Source organism: Cryptomeria japonica, chromosome 7 (assembly GCF_030272615.1).
Source record: "Cryptomeria japonica chromosome 7, Sugi_1.0, whole genome shotgun sequence".
Taxonomy (NCBI): Eukaryota; Viridiplantae; Streptophyta; class Pinopsida; order Cupressales; family Cupressaceae; genus Cryptomeria; species Cryptomeria japonica.
The window spans coordinates 529,035,576-529,050,493 of record NC_081411.1 but is presented as its reverse complement, the minus strand read 5'-3'; the positions used below and the strand labels follow the sequence as shown (position 1 = coordinate 529,050,493).

At 34.6% G+C, this 14,918-nt stretch overlaps 1 protein-coding gene across 1 annotated transcript in view; it reads right to left on the bottom strand.

Annotated features, from left to right (window-relative positions):
- LOC131031149 (DEAD-box ATP-dependent RNA helicase 31) overlaps positions 1-9,377 on the bottom strand; it is a 50,003-nt gene extending 40,626 nt beyond the window's left edge. Inside the window, exons 1-2 of the mRNA XM_057962189.2 lie at positions 8,396-9,377; positions 470-576 (exon numbers count right to left, since the gene is read on the bottom strand). Of these exons, the coding sequence (XP_057818172.1) occupies positions 470-576; positions 8,396-9,225 (937 nt within the window). The 5' untranslated portion in view covers positions 9,226-9,377. The remainder of the gene's footprint in view (positions 1-469; positions 577-8,395) is intronic.
- Between the last annotated feature and the right edge of the window lie 5,541 nt (positions 9,378-14,918).

Sequence of the window (14,918 nt, the reverse complement as noted above, 5' to 3'; positions counted from 1 at the left end):
AATGTAAAATGTAACAGTCAAGCTGTGATCAAATAGTAAGAGAGAATTTTATGAAGCTGCTGAGGTGAATAACAACTACCTATAAAATTAAATCTAGTGAATCAATAGCATAGGACGAAATATATTGTTCATGTTGTCACTTGTCATTGAGATACTATCTCTTCTAGCGCTCAAAATTTAAAGCACATTCAGATCCAGCAGGATGTATTTTCTTGGTTATAATTTATATATATATATAACTATCTATCTCAAAAATGAGCAGAACCTCTTGCTTATGTGACCAGCCAGGTGAGACAAAGCAAATATATTTTACAGAATCTATAAAAGAGAGATAACCGATTTAAATCAACTATTCATTAACTTTTTCCAACAGAGAAAGTCAGGTTGCCTCAAAAACTCATGACTGTAAATCCCTTTCTTCTGAATACTGGTACATGTAAGTTGTAAAGAAAATGATAAGAGAGTGTACCCTTGAGGATAGAAGGAAGAGTTGCTTCTTGAACAATCGTCATTCGTTCATAACCAACATCTTTTATCGCCCTTAGTGAGAGTGGTGAGATATTACAGTCTTCAAATCTACAAGCAAACATGCAATATTGTTTTTAAATATTCACTTGTTTCAAAGAGTGCGCATTAAGATTTGCAAAAAATCATTTCATCAACAACTTCTCAATATGAAGGAGATAAAAAATTCAAAAAGACAAAAGAAATAATCTAATCACAATACCAAACTCTAAAAGACAGAAAACTAGCAACTTGAAAAAAATAACTTGCAGCATTCAATTTTTATAAGTTATACTTATCTTTCAACATCATACCAATGAAATAATAGCTGTCACTGTGATGACTATCATCCACTAGTCATAGCTTCGAACATATGGAATATTCCACTTATACATGTCATAAACACTTGGGCCATTAATAAACAACATGAAACTAAAAATAAATACTTAAAAATTCTTAGTGGCTAAGGGCAATGAAGCTTTGAATAATAGGATTTATTGAGCAAATGTAAGGACTCCCGATCAAACATACAGATCAATTTCAATTAATGGCATATATTAGAGGGCAGAAACAACAAACACTCAGCCAAAAGTTTTAACCTAAGTCACTGCGTTCGAGTTCGAGTTCGAATTCGCCAACAATAAAATTCGGATGAAGTTTGACAAGGGTAAAAAATTTATTAAAAAAAATCGACATTAAATTCGCCTATATAAATTTGAAATTTTTAAATATATAAATAATAAATTCATTAAATTGTTGGTATAATTTAACATTTTAAATATATTTGAAATAAAAAGATCAAATTTATTATTTATTCAAATAAAAGAATATTATATTAAATTTTAAAATTAACATAAATTATTTTCATATATTAAATTAAATTATTACAAATAAAACAATATTATGAATTTTTTAATACATTATAATAAATTTAAAAAAACATTATAATATAAATATATGTAAAATTTTAACTTTTTAATTTATTAATATATAAATAATAAATATGTTAATATTATGTATTAAATAATAAATATATTTTAAGCTTGCAGTTTTTCGTTTGTCAATTTCTATTTCATACGAAAAATGATTAAGTGGTATTATGGTTAATTTTTTGTTCATCAATAATAAATTGGAAGGCATTTTTCATTCGTCAGACCCCGCAGGCATTGTTCATGATGCCCATTCTCTCGCAAGCAGGCATTCAAAAAACGGGAGTCTAATTGCTCGGTGCTCACGGCTTCAAAAAATTGTTGCAGCCTGCACGCACTAATGGAGGATCCTCCGCCCACTGTGGAGGCAGCGAGAATGATCTGAGATCATTTGTGGATAAAGCGTGCCCGCCTCATACATTTGACTATTGACAGCCCTAGTTTTGTTCCGTACGAATTTTCCGCCAAATTAGAACGAATTTTTAACATTTTATTGAAATTCGCCAAATTTCGAACAAGTTTGGCGGATGTGGTTGTTAAAGTGGATCAGATTTATATATAGGTAATTTTAAATTATAATGTAGTAATTATGCACAAAGATGTCAGCTGATGTAAGTGCAATGATATTGACTGTTGTATGTTATTACAACAATATTGACTGCTCCTGTTTATCACACCAACTTCGTCTGCAATCTGATATAGTCGCAGATTACAATGTATAGATAAATATGGACTCACAAACAAGTAATTTATAGTTTCCATGGCTGTCTCTCTTTACACCTATATTAGTATATCGATCTGCTATATGTTTTCTTGTCATGTCCTAAGTAAATCATATTATCTATACACATGACATCCACAGGCTTCCTTAAGAGTCGTGTCCCTTTAACACGAAGTGGTGGCCAGAGAAAACCCTTAACGATTCATTACTGAATCGGAATACTAACTAAACATAATTTGCCATTAGTTAAATATAACTTATCACCATCGGTCACTAACAATCAATTAATACAGAATAGAAATCGATTAGCTATTAAATCGATGATAGATGTAAGCTGATAGCAATAGAAATAGATGACAAGTAGATAAAGGTTATGAGTAATCTGAAGGCAGAGTCTAAACTTAATGATAAGAACAGCCATTCAAACGTCTAAGGCCGATAGGCCAATCAGACCGTTGAATTGTATAGTCTTGATAGGTGAATTCCAACCGAAGCTATATACATTCAACACTCCCTCTTAGCTAGGGAGGAATCCTTCTATCCTTTAGTAAAATGCATTACCTTATGTGTAGCCTATGACTTAGCTTGCAACTACTTCCTTCTCCCACACTCATTCAGCTTTAGAACTTGAAAATCATATATTCCTCAATTTATGATCCCTTTTCTTCTTTTAAGTCAAAAAATCAAAAGGTTATAAAAACTCCATAGACCCTTGACAAATGGTTATAAAACCATCAAAATCTCAAACAACAAATATGAGAATTGCTCCTTGAGGCGTTGAAATTCTTTGAATGGAACTCAACCTTTAAAGGTGGTTATGAAACCACTCAAGCATCCAAAATAGTAAACCAATGGCTCTTTACAAAGAAGCTTCAAAACCTTGGCATATCACAAATAAGTTACAAAACTTTGTTGAGCTCAGACACAAATTATATAATCTTTCAAGATACTAACACCTCTTTCATCTATACACTTTCCTTTGCATTTAGACAAGTTAGGAACAAGTTGTCAACTCCTGATGGTAGTTAGAAAACTTCAAAAATCTCCAACAACCCAAACACTTAGTTGTTTCTTTTGAATAAAAAGAAGATTTAAAATATACCATTAGAGATTATAGAGGTTAAAGAAACCCTATCAAGCTCCAACACAAATTTTCTAACTTTACAAAAATGCTGAAATTTTGACATTAGCTTAAAGTGTATTGGTAACAAGAAATTACAAGAAAAAAGATGAAGAAAAACAAGGAAAGACATTAGTTGTTGAAATACTGTAACAAACTTCATAGTCATTGGCAAAGCGTGAACATGTTAGAAATTATTTACAAAAAATGTTAACATTTTTTTTACTAAAGATTCATCCATGGTTTGTGATACTGACTCATCAACAGCAAAGATAAATCTACTCCTACTTCCTATACTACAAGAAACGAGCTTATGATGATTTATAATGCATGTGGATGGTCTAAGTCTTCAAACCAGTGCCTTACTGGGTAACAAAGTCATATACAACCATTAGAACAACATATAAGAAATTGACACAAAGATGTGATATAATGCAAACACATCTACTTAAGGATTCTTCATCATACTCATAAGCACTCATTTGCAACACAAAGAAGACCAATACAAATACCAGCTTGCAAATGTTAAAAAAAAATTTACTTAAAATTCATCCATGGTTTGTGATATTGACTCATCAACAGCAAAGATTAAACTACTCCTACTTCCTATACTATAGAAAACTAGCTTATGATGATTTATTATGCATGTAGATGGTCTAAGTCTTCAAAACCAATGCCTTACTAGGTAACAAAGTCATATACAACCATTAGAACAACATATAAGAAATTGACGCAAAGATGTGATATAATGCAAACACGTCTACTTAAGGATCCTTCATCATACTCATAAGCACTCATTTGCAACACAGAGAAGACCAATACAAATACCATCTTGCTTTAACTTAAAATGGGATGAAACTTATCTAATTTTTGTTACAATCCCACCGACAAGTGCTGAAAGAAAAATTTCAAGCAACAAAGAACCTATCAACGTCGCAAGCTCAAAACCTTCCAATATGTCTACAATTGATCAAAGGAGACATATGGTAACAAACATCTACTTTTGTAGCAACCTTCCCACAAGTTTAGAGTGATACCTCTAATGGTAGACATACTAGCAACCTAAGTCACCAGGTTCGAATTCGAATTCGAAGTTCGACAGCTTTGAAATTCGAATGAAGTTCGATGCAGAAAAAATTCGAAATGTATAAAATTCGAATTAAATTCGCCATATGCAATTTTTTTAAACTTTTAATAAATATATGTAATATATCTATAATATAATAATAATATTAATATATTATTAAACCTAAAAAAAATTAAAAAAATATAAAAAATATATAATATAAAATTAAAAACTATTAATATACAATTATAAATTATATAATAATAATATTCAACAACATTATAAACATTATAAATAAATAATAAACCTAAAAAAATATTAAATAAACAACATTATTAAATAAATAATAATAAAATTTATAATAAACATTATTAAATTGTTTATAAAAATATTAAACCTAAAAAAAATTTAAAAATATAAAAATATATAATATAAAATTATAAACTATTAATATAAAATTATAAATTATATAATAATAACATTCAACAACATTATAAACATTATAAATAAATAAATAGTAAACCTAAAAAAATTTAATTATAATATTGTTTAATTATTAAACCTAAAATTTAAAAAAAAAAAAGAGATAAGTCGAAGCCTACCTGTGCAGGTCGAGACTCGGCAGAGGTTGTGCGGGTCAACCGTGGGCGATGTCGGGTCGGGGTAGCAATGGCCGTGGCCCGTGGCTGCAACTCCGTCCGTGGCAACAAAAACGCCCAAAAAAAACGCTTTCCGCCAGCCCTAATTTTTTATTCAAATTTATTCGAATTTAATCGAATTTTTAGGGAATGTTTCAAGTTCGGCGAATTTCGAACTTCAAGGTTCAAATTCGGCCGAACTTGGTGACTTAGCTAGCAACTATAGGAAGCTCTACATGCGTGTTCTTAGAATACCTATAATGACCAACCCTTAAATCAATAAAAAACTTGTACATATAGATTTGCAACCTAGGTACTCAAGCTATGAAGGAGAAAATGTGCGAATCCACAACAAAGATTGTTCTCGCCCTAGCTATTGCATTCATTAATGCTTCAAATAGATATATCCCTTCAAGATCTACAAACATATGAAAAAGTGAGAAAATCATTTTTGTGCATTCGCAACCTCTAATCATCAATGGCATGTGGATTTGAGCATAAAGCCAATCAAACCACCTACAAAATCTGTCAAAATAGCAACTTGGAGATGGCATATCAATTATCAAGTACTATAATTATAACTATGGCATTAATTTTGCCTTTTCTCTCTTTCATTCCCATAAATCTATGCCCTTTTAAGTAACATATGTTTTTCAGCACCAACAAATTAAATTAGTAGTTGTAAAGCACTATAGATGCATTAATGGTGTTGTGGACAGTTTGGGCTAGTAGATACTATGAAAATGATGAAAGTTTTGAACTATCGAAGATAGGGGAGAATTCATACTACACACCATTGTTGAACTACTCGCGACTCGGCTCGACTCGCCAAGCCCCTGGTAAAAAAACTCGGGGAAAACTCGGCAACTTAAAAACACGCTTAAACTTAGTAAAAAATGCTTTTTTTTTGCAAAATTTAATGAGAAGATGCATCCAATGAGTCAATAAATGATAACACAAAAGAAACAAGCTGATTCTAGATATATTTAAATGCAAAGTGTACAAAATCGCATCCTCATGAGGAATGCTAATGGCTGGAAGCAAAATAGTAAATAGTTTTTGTAACACCAAAAGTAAATACATCATTACAAATTACAATTACAACTTCCTCTTCCTAACTCTAGCTAAAAGCCTAAAACTATTTACTATTCCTCTTCCTCTTCCCAGTGGAGATCTTCCCAGTTCTGAGGGTGAGAAAAAGAGGGGTAGAGAGATAGGTCTAGATCTTGATGGAGATCTACAAACGCGCAATATTTGAAATTTCATCATTCATTCTGATAGTTTCAAACTTTCAACTCTAAAATATATAATACCAAGATTTCTTCAATGCTAATTATGTTGTTATATGGAGCCTAATCAGACTCGGAGGTTAAATTTTCCCTACTTCCATCAACGAAGTTTCCCCCTATATTTTTCGACGGGGGTTTGGGGGCAGCGCCCCCAAGTTGGGGTCAAGGGGCAGCGGGGTCGAGGGGCAGCGCCCCACGAGGCCAAAAATACTTTTATTATTTTATAAAGGCGTCGGGTGTTATAAAGTATAAGAAAGGAAAAAGACATATTGAAATGCCACTTATACTTAAATGTTATATTTCATGTGTATATTCTAATGAAGAGAATGAAACTGACCTGAAAAAACAAAAAATGATAATTTTTTGACATGTTTGGGCCTCTTTTTTTAGTCTAGCCGAGTTTTTAAAGAAAGAAACTCGCCGAGTTTTCGCAAGAAACTCAACGATTACTCAGCAAGTTTTTTGCAAAAACTTGGCTGCGAGTTAAAGTCAGAAAAACTCGCAGAGCTCAAAAACTCGGCGAGTTTCACATGTTTGGGCCTCTTTTTTTAGTCTAGCCGAGTTTTCGCAAAAAACTCGGCGATTACTCGACGAGTTTTTTAAACTCGCCAAGTACTCTGCGAGTGTGCCATCTATACTACACACCTTCAATCAAAGCACCAAGGTTGGGGGACGACTTGGAAGTCATACCATTGAGGCATGGGGATTGGGGAAAGTTCAAGTGTTTAATTCCAATGAGGAAAATGCATTCAAAAATGTCGAGCTCGAGGTTTGAGCCCGCTTCATGATAAATACTCAAGTAGAGAGAAGTTTGATGGGCTAAAAGTTGTAAGGAAATGTGAGGCAAAGTTGAGAGTTTCAAACTTGGTACTCAAGGAAAGGAAAGTTTGACAATCTAGTTTGAAGGACTTAAGAATTTTTCAAGCTAAGGAACAAGATGTTGGGGTTGAGGAGAATGGCATGACAACAAGGTAAACCCCAAAAGGTCATAAGCTCCAATAAACAAAAAAAATACTAAGGAAAACACCAAAAACACCCCACTTAGAGAACCCACTTAGGATGTCTCAAATTAATTATTAATAACTAGCAAGTAGGGCAATGACACACAAAAAGGCAGGACTCGAAAAAATTGACAATGCAAGATTGAGCCCCAACAACCCCCTCAAGTTAAGGTCATTTGTCAAAACTATCATACTCATCAAAGGTCATGAATTTGCAAAAGTTTGTGAAATGAAGAAATTGTTTCCCAAAAGGCTTTAAGAATAGACATAACCAATGCATTTAATTCTTAAGCTCTATAATTGCACTAAGGGGTTTTTCAACACTCGCATGGAAACCATTATTGAAAGCCATCAAAATGTCTTATATGATTATGTGGGCCTTGACGGAGAATTAGGAAATCATGTAATGAGGCATTTAGTGCTCCTGTAGAGACTTTAAGAGGGGTGGGTATGTCATTGATATTAACAAGCAATGTTTAGCACTTGGGAAAATTGGATTGTTCACATTATTTAAGATATGATCCAACTTCCATCGGATAGGAGTGTTCATTCTCTAGGTATACACCTCTTATTTTAATTTGAAGAGAATAAGTAAATACAATTCTCAAAGTCTAAAGCTCATTAAGAACATTGCATTAAGTCTCACTTCCTTCAAATCGAACGTACTAAATGAAAAAACGAAGAAATCAAGCTTATGAAATGCCAACTTAGGAGGCCAATGAAATCTGTATATTGACAAATGTCTTCAATTTCACAAATTATTGTATGAGCCATCTCATGAAGCCAATTGTACTAAACAGACTAAAAATGTCGTGTACTCATTTGTCTGTCAATAGGAAAAAAAAAGGTACACCCAGAAACATTTTAAGAGGGGAAATCCCTCCAAAGATTTATTTCTATTACATACTAGATTATCCGCATGTCAATCCAAACTTTTCCATCTCAACTACTCTTTTTAACAAGTGCAAATGTCTTATGCTATCGTCCTTAACCTTGCTCCTACTGCATTTATGCCCCTCATACAGTCTGGCCTTTAATCTTAACGCTGGTTTGAGTTGTTATGGCCCTCCATGGTGTAAAAAAGGATAGATACAAGCAATAGATTAAGAAATACAAAAATGCATTACCTTGTCAGACTCAAGTAAGATTCCCCCTTGCTCTCTGCATTGGTAGGCATGGGCTTCGGCTTCGGCGCTGATTTCTCAGCATCACTCGACTTGGGCTGTGAACGCTGAAGAACATTGGCAGCGTCAAACTCTTCATCGTCTGAATTAGAGGCAAATTCACTGTCGCCGTCATCGTCATCCTCGTCCTCGTCCTCGCTGAGTTCCAACGCTAGACTAGCAGAAGAAGCTGCTGACCCCTTTTTAAAAAATTCCGAAGGTCTTTTTCCTATTGTCGAAGCATTAGAATTTTTCTTACCGAGTCTCTGATAAGTATTATCTCTACCAAGAGCAGACCGAGAAACATCTCGCTTCTCAAACCTATCGTTGTCATCGTCCTCGTCATCATCACTAGTTTCTAATGCTCGCCGGGAGGCTTTCTTCCAGTCTCCTTCTCCGGGCCTTGTTCCTCTTCCTCTTCCTTTTGAAGAAGCAGAGGCTCCATTGGAGACCCAATCACCATCTCTCCGACGCTTAGGCATGGAGCCGTCCCTCTTATCAAACCACTTATCAACATCAATTTCCCGCTCCACGAGGGTTTTGGAGGGAGGGTTGCTTCTCCTACTGGAGAAGGGTGAAGATTCGTTCCCGCTACCTCGCCCAGACCGAAGCGGCGGCCGACCTGAGTAACTTCTGACCGCCATAACAGAAATGCTGCCCCTCTGCTGTTGCCTGCTTTTCCCAGACTTCCTTAGCCCAATAAATGCGAAGCGCTGGTTTAGAGGTATGCTCCAGATATTCAACTTAGAAGTCGAGGGGTAAACTAAACGCGCTCTTAAACCAGTTCCCAGCATCGGATTGCTACACAGGTTGAACTGAATACAACTATTCCAAAAAAAAGCAAATTTTTTTGTGAAGGGATGGTTGCTCCCGCGTGATGCAACGGTAAACGAAGGGTTTAGCGGGTGGAGTTGTAAGCTCCACGGCGACGAGATAGGGTTTATGGCGAATATCCTCTTTAACAGTTCAGGGTTTAGGTCGAGCACTAAGGGAGTTTAATTTTGACACTCGCACTTCCCCGTCAAAATAATATGTTTTTTTTTTTAAATTTTTTATAGGATCATTTATAGGATCATGAGGTAAAGCGGAGAATGATTTTAATTGTAGGTCATGGAGACAATTTCCTCCACCATTCATGGGGGGAGCATTGCTTGGGATTTACAAGAAAAATACAAGTATTGGCATCTATCTTAGTTGTAAATTTCCTCTTTTTTTTTTTTTTCTTTGTCATCTTTGTTGTTTAAGATTTATTTTGGGCTCTATTGATCAGTATTATAAACCTTTAAATTTTGAAGCATTTTGAATCTTTTTATATTTTTGGATTTTTTGGTTTTCTTAGATTTTTATGACTTTTTTAGGGTCTTCTTAGATTTTTCTAAGTTTTTTGGGATTTTAAGATATTAGACTTTTATTTTGTCCACCACTAACAACAAATCAAAGGATTCTTAAAAGGCCATCTTTGGTCTCTTTGTGCTTCTCCTTCATTGTTTTGTCACAAACCTGAAGGTTTTTAATTCAATTTCTAAGGACTGTGTGAAATTTTGAGAAAAAAATTTAGTGTTTCCCTTTCTAAATGTATTTCCTCGTACTTCCATGTTTTTATTACCTTGTTGGTGTTTCAAACTTTCTCATCTCGATATTCATCTCCTCCCCCCTCCCTCCTCCCCCTCCCCGCCATTTTTTCCCTTTACCTCATTGAGATTTTAGACTTTCTCATCCCACCATGTCTATCTCCAAACCTCCTTCTCCCTTACCCTGTTAAGATTTCAATCTTTTTCATCCTAACACACATTTCCTCAAACCCCCACCCCCAGCGTTTTTTCTCTTACCTTGTGTATTGGGTGGAAAATTTTGGTTTCACAAGTTATGCTTTATAAACTAGGAAATGGCCTAACTTTCACAAACATTACATTAAAAGGAGTATGAACTCAATAGATCCAACCTTAATTCTATTAAGAAGAGGATTGAATGTTGATTGAGGTCCTATTTCCCCTTATGTTTGAGTTGAAATTATATTTGAATTAAGTTTTGAATTGAAAATGATAAAATATATAACAAACGGTGAGAAATTGAAATGAAATGACGAAAATGGAATGTTGCAAAAATCAAATAGAGATGTAAGGTGAGATCTGAGCAAAAAGAAAGGATCAGAGCCTGTACCTAGAAATTTGGGAAAAATTGTCAAGACCAGGACAACGGGCATCCTAGTCCTTTGTGAGTGCCTTGGTCCCTTTGTAGTGCCCTGGTCCTGAGGTGTCTCCAAAACTTCTGCAAAAGGCAATTCACTTTGTCTCGGTCTCCTCTGTCCTTTTCCACCTACACAGCTCACAAATCTGCCACCTACACACCAAAAGAAGGAAATTGTGTTGTGGATAGGGGTTTGCCTAGTTCAAACCCTGGGTTTAGAATCAACCCTAATTGAAATAGAAATTGAACTTGAATTGAAATGGAAAATCTTGCCTTTTGAGGGCAAGGGATTGAAATGCTTGAATGTAGATGATTATACCTTCAATAGGTGATGCAATGCTCTTAGGATAAGTCCTTCATGTGTTGATGCAATGATAAATCATACAAAATCTACCATGAAATCATAATTGAAACATAAGTTGAAGATGCCTTGATATAGTTTGTTGCTCTTTGAATCATATCTACTCTTGAATTGATGATAATGTTTGCATAAAGTGTAGTTGTTTAAAAATGAATTGAGAGAGATGCCTTATACAGGGATTTCAAAATTAAAATCACCTTTAGGCCGACTTAGAATTGATATATTTTCCCACAAAGCTAAATTTGAATAAGATAAGACCACCCAATCATCCTCCCGAAATTTGAGGAAAAAAGTGTGGGACCATGGTGGTGGGCGCTATGGTCCCAACCACTTTTTTCCAATTTTCTAGGGATGTAAGCTATCGTGATTCTAATGCTAAATCCATCTCGGTGCGACAATCCAAGGTGTTTAGATATGAAAAATTGAGCCTTGAATATAAGAAATAGGACTTTATTAGGATTAATTAAAATAAAATAAAATAAAGGCACACGTAGGGTTAACGGCCCAAATTTATAATATGTGGATTGATGAGAGATGACTTTAGATTTAATTAAATTAATAATTAAATGCCTAAAAGGGCCTTATAAATGTGATGGGACACACTAAGGCAAGTGTTAACCTAAGCGTGGAATTAGACAACCCTAATTAGGGGTGTACAATTTACAACGCTACATTTAGTCCCCACTTTAGCGAAGTATGATCTTACAGTCATACTCTTGGTAAAGTAGATGTGAAGAGATAGAGCATCTGAGAGAAAGACAAAGTAGGGATAGGATAATATTGAGGGATGATCAAGCCCCCAAGCATAAAATCTTATCAATCCATGCAAGTAACCTTCAAGTATAATCAAGCACAAACAATGTTAGTACTAAAACACAAAGCTCCAAGTCAACTAGTTGATGAGACCTCGATAATAAAAATGTCTCAACTGCTAATATCATTCTCGGCATGTTATTGCAGGAGATTAAGTGGACTTGTAGAAAGAACAAGGATGTACTTGAAAGCATAAGAAACTATGATCCAATGCTAGCAAATGTGTTATGATATGGGCTCATGGGAGAGAAAGAAGGAACATGAACTCTGCGAACTAGCAAGTTGCATCAAGCTAGGTGATCCATGTTGGGGAGGAGAGTTGGAATAGTCTAGCTATGTTTTGCTAGTTCCACTCATCCTACTGCATATGTTCTCTGGTTTCAGAAATGAAGCATATCGTGTAAGACTTTATTTTGTCTGGTGTCGAGAATGAATATCATGTATAAGACAAATGATGCATAAATGAGGATGAAGCATGAGGATGCAACAATCCTATGTTGATAAATGAAATAAGGATTAAGCAGGAGGATGCAGTAATCCCATAAATGATAATTGATAGTCAAAAAATGCAATTAGGAGGCCACATATATGCCCCCCCTCTTAAGATGTCAACTAATGAGCCTAAATAATGGCTCTATTTTGATAGTTTTTTGATATAATACTCCTGCCTAGGTCTTATGATTAGATGACATTTGGATTATAATAACTCTTTTAAGTTGATACCTTTTAAGTGTTTTTGAAACTAGTTTAACTTATACCCAAGGATGTCATATAATGATTTTAAATGATCTATCTACGCAAATAGCTGAAAACAATTATAAATATAGTTTGCATTACATCATGTTAGCATTAGTATATACACATGTTTGTTGTGCACATTAATATCATGATGCAGGGTCAACAAAGGTGAAGTAAAGACAAATGGCGGTTTGTATCATTCACTCTATGTATGTAACTTTCAATGCTTTCATCATCAGCCATTATGAAACCTTCAAATATTTGCTTCAGGTTCAAAAGTCTTTCTTGTTGAGTTTTTGGATCACCTTCATATTCACAACACGACTTGTTCCAAATTCCCTTAGCTTCTTTCATTCCTTTAAACTTGTTAAATAATTCATCACTGAGACAACTAATAAGAAAAGTTCTAGCCTTTGCATTTGTCTCTTGAGCCTTAATCTCATCTGAAGTTGATGGTCCATCAAGAAAGCTAAAACTATTGGTCAAAGACACAGCTACTTGTATGAGCTATGCATAGAGCCCAACTTAGTCCTAATCCATTAAAATACAGATGCTAATGAAGTCTGGCATAGAAGACTAGGCCACCTGAATTTTAGAGCTTTATCATCAATGGGAGACCTTATCACGGGTCTACCTAAGTTAAAGCAATATCATTCAGGGGCATGCAAAGGATGTTCCCTAGGTAAAAATACTTAGGGTGCTTTTCAAAATAGTACTAGGAAAACAAGTAAAATTTTAGAGTTAGTTCATTCTGATGTATGTGGACCCATGTTCGTACCTTCTTTGGGGGGATTCTTGTATTATGTAATATTTGTTGATGACTACTCTAGGAAAACTTGGATCTACTTTCTGAAATGCAAAGAATCAGAAGAGATCCTTAATAGGTTTAAAGAATTCACAGAGAACTACTCTGAGAAATAAAATTAAAACCCCAAGAACTGATAATGGAGGGGAATACACATCAAAATTATTTAAAGAGTTTTGTAATAATTCAGGGGTTAAGAGGGAGTTAACAATACCTAATTTGCATGCATTTAATATCAACTAAATATGTCTCCTATCATGCAAATTTAAAAAACAATAGATTCCACTTGCATCCTAAATTGCAAGGCATAGAAACATACCATCTACCTTTTTTTATAAACATCAAACATTACTAATATAGTGGTTGGTGAGTTTTCACATGATATCACTCTTAGGGAAAGAAAAAGCACTTTCCTGTTAGAATCTTTCAATTGGGTGCTTCGAAACGGCCGAAGCTATTCTGGCTCCAAAACAGACCTTTCGTACAACGTGATAGTGACGTGTTAGTCAATCGCAACTATTTATTGCAAAATCGATGATATAAAACATGCGACTAATATGCGTGTTCATCAATCCGTACTACCGTTTTGGAGCCAAAATAAAAGCGTCCCTTCGAAACAAGTACTTGTCATGAGATTTAATATTGAAAGAATGTGCAATCTCTCATCAAATTACACATAGCATTGAGCTGAGATGTTCATGTGACAGCTTCAAATGCCCATCTATAGTAGTAAGCACCGTGTTTAATCATTGATGAAATAGGCATTGTTGAACCCTACGAATGTTGTAATCTGGTTTAAATCAATGAGATAATATATTATCATTAAGACGAGAGGCTTGTAGAAGAATTCCAAAAAGCAATTGGAAGGAGAGCAGTAATCCATTGTATCATTCACTCTATGTATGTAACTTTCAATGCTTTCATCATCAACCATTATGAAACCTTCAAATTTTTGCTTCAGGTTCAAAAGTCTTTCTTGTTGAGTTTTTGGATCACCTTCATATTCACAACATGACTTGTTCCAAATTCCCTTAGCTTCTTTCATTCCTTTAAACTTGTCAAATAATTCATCACTAAGACAACTGATAAGAAAAGTTCTAGCCTTTGCATTTGTCTCTTGAGCCTTAATCTCATCCGAAGTTGATGGCAAGTATATAACCGCAATGCAGACCCAGTCAGAGAAATGCAGTAATGATTGAAACCACTTGACCGATTCTTTAGTAGATTGATTTATGAAACATTTATAACTGATCTTAGTGGAGCTTAGATCTAGGAGACTAGTCATGCTATATTTTCTCAGCTGCAGGACATATGTTTTTTATTACGGGAAAAACAGGTTTTGAAGGGACCCCGAAACCCTTTACATAAGAACCTTAAAAGATAAGAGCATTAAGAAACAAGACGGGGCAGACTGCAAAAAAACCAACAAAGTACTGGGCAAAAACCAACACAAAAGCCCAACACAACCAGCAACAACCAACAAAACAAAAAAAAAGGCAAATTACATAATGTTTTTAAGGGCATTAGCCAATTTCTCGCTAATCCCTTGCATTTCTTTGATATTATCCCTAAGAATAGGGATT